General features: G+C 42.7%; 1 protein-coding gene across 1 annotated transcript; it reads left to right on the top strand.

The window, feature by feature from the left end:
• The first annotated feature begins 476 nt into the window (after positions 1 to 476).
• LOC136846246 (uncharacterized) lies at positions 477 to 4,364 on the top strand. Its single transcript, XM_067117051.1, has one exon. The coding sequence runs from the start codon at positions 477 to 479 to the stop codon at positions 4,362 to 4,364; it is 3,888 nt and encodes a 1,295-aa protein (XP_066973152.1).
• Positions 4,365 to 4,827: the final 463 nt, after the last annotated feature.

Raw genomic sequence — 4,827 nt, 5'->3', positions numbered from 1 at the left:
TGGAAAAAAGGCAGAAAAAGCTCATCCAGGGTTCAGCCTCAGCCCTTCAAACTTCATCAGAAGATAGTGCCTCTAAGCAGCAGTGTGCATTCTGTGGAAAGCTGCATCCTAGTGATAAGTGTTTTGGTATAGTGAAGCTCTTTCTACATGAAAGAGAAAAAGCCATTCGTGGAAAGCGGCTGTGTCTTAAGTGTTTATCTCCTGGCCATTATGCAAGGGGTTGCTGGGCCAGGTGTTCAAAGTGCAAGGGTGGCCATCACCACGCACTTATTTGTTGTAAGTCCGAAGTGATACCCCCTGTAACAGCTAGTGAGAAAACCCCTGAAGGAGAAAAGGTGCGGGGGGAGAGTGAATCTGTTACACATGTGGGAGTGGCTCCTTGTGAGTCAAGGGCTAAGGCTATTAAGTAGTGTTGTGTATTACAAACAGCAAAGATAAAGGTTGTAGGCTATCAGGGTATAATCTCTGCAACTGTAATGTTTGATACAGGATCGGATCGATCCTACATTTCCAAGGACTTGGTCAAAAGGGTCAGGCCCAGGTGGCTGACCTCTGAGTATTTATCATTTTCTGCCTTTGGGGGAGGTAAGGCCTCCAAGGCAGATTTGTGTAGCATTTATGAAGTGATGAGTTTAGGGGCTAATAACCACAAATATAGCTTTAAGGTTGCTGAGATTAATGTAATTTGTCCCCCTTTATGTAGGACCAAAGTGAATCCTAAATGCTTAGAGCCTTTTGCACATCTTAACCTAGCTGATGAGTATGGATCCAACCGAAAGATACAGGTGGATATGTTGACTGGATTAGATTTGTATTGGAAGCTGATGCTCCCTAACAAAATTGTGTGTCATGAAGGGCTTGTAGCCCAGGAGACTGTTTTTGGTTGGGTTTTGTCTGGATCCTCAATTAGGTCTGAAGATAACTGTGATGTAGGTGTGCAACTGTTAACATTCTCTAATTTTCAGGAAGATAGCTTGAGTAACTTTTGGGATTTAGAATCTGTAGGTATTCAAGCCCAGGAAACACGTTCTGACGCTATTAAGCCTGACCCTATTCTGGTGCAATTTGAGAAATTGGTAAGTTTCAAGGAAGGCCATTATGAGGTGGCCCTTCCGTGGAAATCAGAGTCTGTAAAGTTAAAGTTGCTTGATAACAAACACCATGCCTTGAGAAGATTGGATAATCTGACTTGTAAGTTAGATAGGGACCCTGGTCTGCAGGAACAATATTATACAGTGTTTGAAGAGTATGAAAAGGAAGGTATTATAGAAGAGATCCCACCCCATCAGTTGGAGGGTGGGTACCCAGTGTTCTATTTGCCTCATAGACCTGTGGTGTGGGAGGTGAGTCTCTCCACCAAAATCAGGCCTGTGTTTGATGGGTCAGCTCGTGGCAGCAATGGTGTGTCCCTAAATGACTGTTTAGAAAGTGGTCCCTCCTTAAACCCTGATTTAGTAGAAGTTTTACTGAGGTTTAGAAGATGGAAGGTGGCCTTAACTGCTGATATTACGAAGGCTTTCCTTCCAATTAAGGTGAGGAGGGAGGACCGTGATGTTCACAGGTTTTTGTTGAAGAAAAAGGATATTGTAAAACATTTCCGTTTTGTAAGAGTACCCTTTGGAAATAAGAGTAGTCCCTTTTTGTTGAATGCCACTTTGAAATTTCATTTAAGGAAATACCCTCCCTCAGAGGTGGTTTCTGAATTGCTTGAGAATCTGTATGTTGATGACTGGCTTTCTGGGGCTGATAGCCCTGCTGAGGCCTGTGCAAGATTTGATGAAGCCTGTGGTATGTTGAAGAAGGCTGGAATGTCCCTGTCAAAGTGTACTTCTAATTATAAAACCTTGCCCATGACAGAAGATTCTATTGTAGAAGGTGTAAAGGTGTTAGGCTTACACTGGGATTCCTCCTCGGACTGTTTTACATTTAAGGTAGAGAATGTAGATCCCTTTGGGGATATTGTTTGTACTAAAAGAAATGTGTTAAGCCTAATTGCTCGATGTTTTGACCCCTTGGGGTTCATATGCCCCTTTGTTATGCATGCAAAAATACTATTCCAAGAAATCTGGAGATTAGGTCTAGATTGGGATGAACCATTACCTGAGGCTATGCAAGGCAGAGTTAAGTTGTGGGTAGTAGGACTTTCCGTACTTGAATCATTGAGAATTAATCGTTACTTATTTTCAGAATTGTCCTGGAGAGATCTCCCTGCTATTGAACTTCATGCCTTTGGTGATGCTTCGGAAAGGGGGTACGGTGCTTGTGTCTATGTGAGAGTGCCAGAAAAGGGTAATTTCAAGGTAACGTTGATTGCTGCTAGAGGTAAGGTAGCCCCTATAAAGAAAGTTTCCCTCCCTAGGCTAGAATTACTTGGTGCCTTATTGTGTGCTAGACTGGTTGTATTTGTGAAGTCTGCGTTGCGGCTGGTCCAGGAGGTTTCAGTTCGATGTTGGACTGATTCCACTGTTGCCCTAGCATGGATTAAAGGAGAACCAAATAGATGGAAAACCTTTGTAGCCAACAGAGTTGTGGAAATTCAAGGACTGACTCCACCATCTTGTTGGCAACATTGTCCTGGAAAAGACAACCCTGCAGACCTAATATTGAGAGGTGTTTATGCAGAGCAACTCACACAGTCTGATGTTTGGTTAGTGGGTCCTTCTTGGCTCCGCACCTCATCTCTCCTACTTAAGGAAGATGCAAGAGAGGGATTCCCACGAGAAGAGCAATGTGAAACAGACACTGTTTGTGTTGCTGTTGAGTCTGATCAGCCCTTGTTTGAGTTTTCCCGATGGAGCTCCTTTCCGAAGGCACTCAATGTGGTAGGTTGGGTGTTAAGATTTGTTGGTAATTGTAAAGCTTCATCCCTTAAAACTGGTGGTCCCTTGACTTATGGAGAATTGATGAAAGCCAAGGTCAAACTGCTTTACTATGCTCAAAGAGAGGCCTTTGCAAGAGAAATAAATGCTCTGGCTTTGTCTCAACCCCTCCCTAAGGGGTCACCTTTGGTCAAACTTGATCCTTATCTAGATGAGGAAGGGTTGCTGAGAATAAAGGGGCGCTTAGAGAATGCCGAATTGAGTTTTGAGAGTAAGCACCCTATCATTGTCCCTGGTACTTATATTGCTTTGTTGTTGGTTCGTTTCCAGCACGTATTGCTTAAACATGCTGGTGTTGCTGTGCTTGTTTCCACTCTGCGAAACAATTATTGGATCATTCGTCTTCATCAGATTGCTAAGAGGGTTTGCAGAGAATGTGTCGCTTGTCGTAGAAGTGAAGCCAAGGCCTGTTCCCAGCCTGTGGTTCCCCTTCCTGAGTTAAGAGTTAAATCTTCCCCTCCTTTCACTGTTACAGGTCTAGACTTTGCTGGTCCCTTATTTTGTGTTGATTTCCCCTCCAAGAGGTTGTATATTCTTCTTTTTACTTGTGCTGTTGTCAGAGCTGTCCACCTAGAGCTTACAGAGTCTCTCTCAGTTACTGATTGCAATTTGGCAATTCGTCGGTTTACGGCTAGACGTGGTGTACCTTCTGTGTTCTACTCTGACAATGCCAAAACCTTTTTGGGTGCCTCCAACCTGTTGAAGCAACATTATGGCCCCACGACACCCCGGTGGAAGTTTATTGTACCTAATGCGCCTTGGTGGGGAGGCTGGTGGGAACGCCTCATTAGGTCAGTGAAGGTTGCGTTGAGAAAGGCGTTGGGCACTAAGACCTTGTCTAGGAATGAATTAGAAACCACTCTTCATGAGGTGGAGGCATGTATCAATTCTAGACCTTTGACATTTGTAGGTGAAGAACCTGATGTTGCTAATCCCCTTACTCCATCTCATTTTCTTATTGGTCGTTCAGCAGGTTTTCAGGTGGAACTGGCAGATGACTCTGCCTCAAGTGTGACCTCAAAGGATTTGTGTGTGAGAGAGGCTGTGCGTCTGAGTCAGTTGGAGAAATTCTGGAACATCTGGCAATCTGAGTACCTTAGAAACCTGCCTTGCATGGTAAAGGGGTTCAAAGCTAATTGTAATTTAACAAGGGGTTCTGTTGTAATAGTAAAGGAAGAAAGAGTGCCTAGGCTGCTGTGGCCACTTGGAGTTATTACTGAGTTGTACCCTGGAAAGGATGGAATGGTGAGAAGTGCCAAGGTTAAAACTAAACGTGGATTTGTAACTAGACCTGTTCAAAACCTATACAATTTAGAGATTTCAGATATCAGTGAGGAAAGTGTTTGTAATTCCCCTGATGAAATAATAAAGGAAAATCCAGTTGTAGGGGATCCCAAGGACCCAGTTGAATCAATCACTGAGTCTACTGTAGGTAAAACCCAAAAGGGGAGACCTATTAAAGTACCTGTTAAACTTGACTTGTAAATTTTCAGGTTATGAGATTGTAGTGGAGGTTCTTATGATGATAGGAGTGTTGACACACTCCTATGGTGGGGAGGATGTTAAATGTATGTTTTTGTCGAAAAGAATGCTCTCAATCTTTGTGTTTACGTTTGTTAAAATGTTCGTTTTAGTGTCTAAAAGAACGCTCCCTATTTGTTTACATTGTATCAATATGTGGAAATTTAAGTAGATTTGCTGAGTATTGCTAAACTTTACTTATATGACAATTGTGGAGTGTGTTTAATCAGGTATATGGTGTTTGTGTTGTAAAAAAAATATTGTTTTCCCCTTTATTAGGGTGATGCCTTTGGAAGTTTCCCCATTCCCTGTGCCTTGACACCCACACCCTGTGCTGTGTCATATTTATGCCCTTTCTTTTCAGCGTTTCTTGCTATTTTTTATATTGAAATTGTAAATTGATGTACCAATTGTGTTTTGTATCTTG

The sequence above is a fragment of the Macrobrachium rosenbergii genome, chromosome 15 (assembly GCF_040412425.1).
Source record: "Macrobrachium rosenbergii isolate ZJJX-2024 chromosome 15, ASM4041242v1, whole genome shotgun sequence".
Taxonomy (NCBI): Eukaryota; Metazoa; Arthropoda; class Malacostraca; order Decapoda; family Palaemonidae; genus Macrobrachium; species Macrobrachium rosenbergii.
The sequence above is the reverse complement of the archived record's forward strand: the minus strand, read 5'-3'. Positions and strand labels throughout refer to the sequence as shown.

Excerpts from the sequence above, each read along its gene's own strand:
- LOC136846246 (XM_067117051.1), top strand. The coding sequence starts at position 477 with ATGTTTGATACAGGATCGGATCGATCCTACATTTCCAAGGACTTGGTC.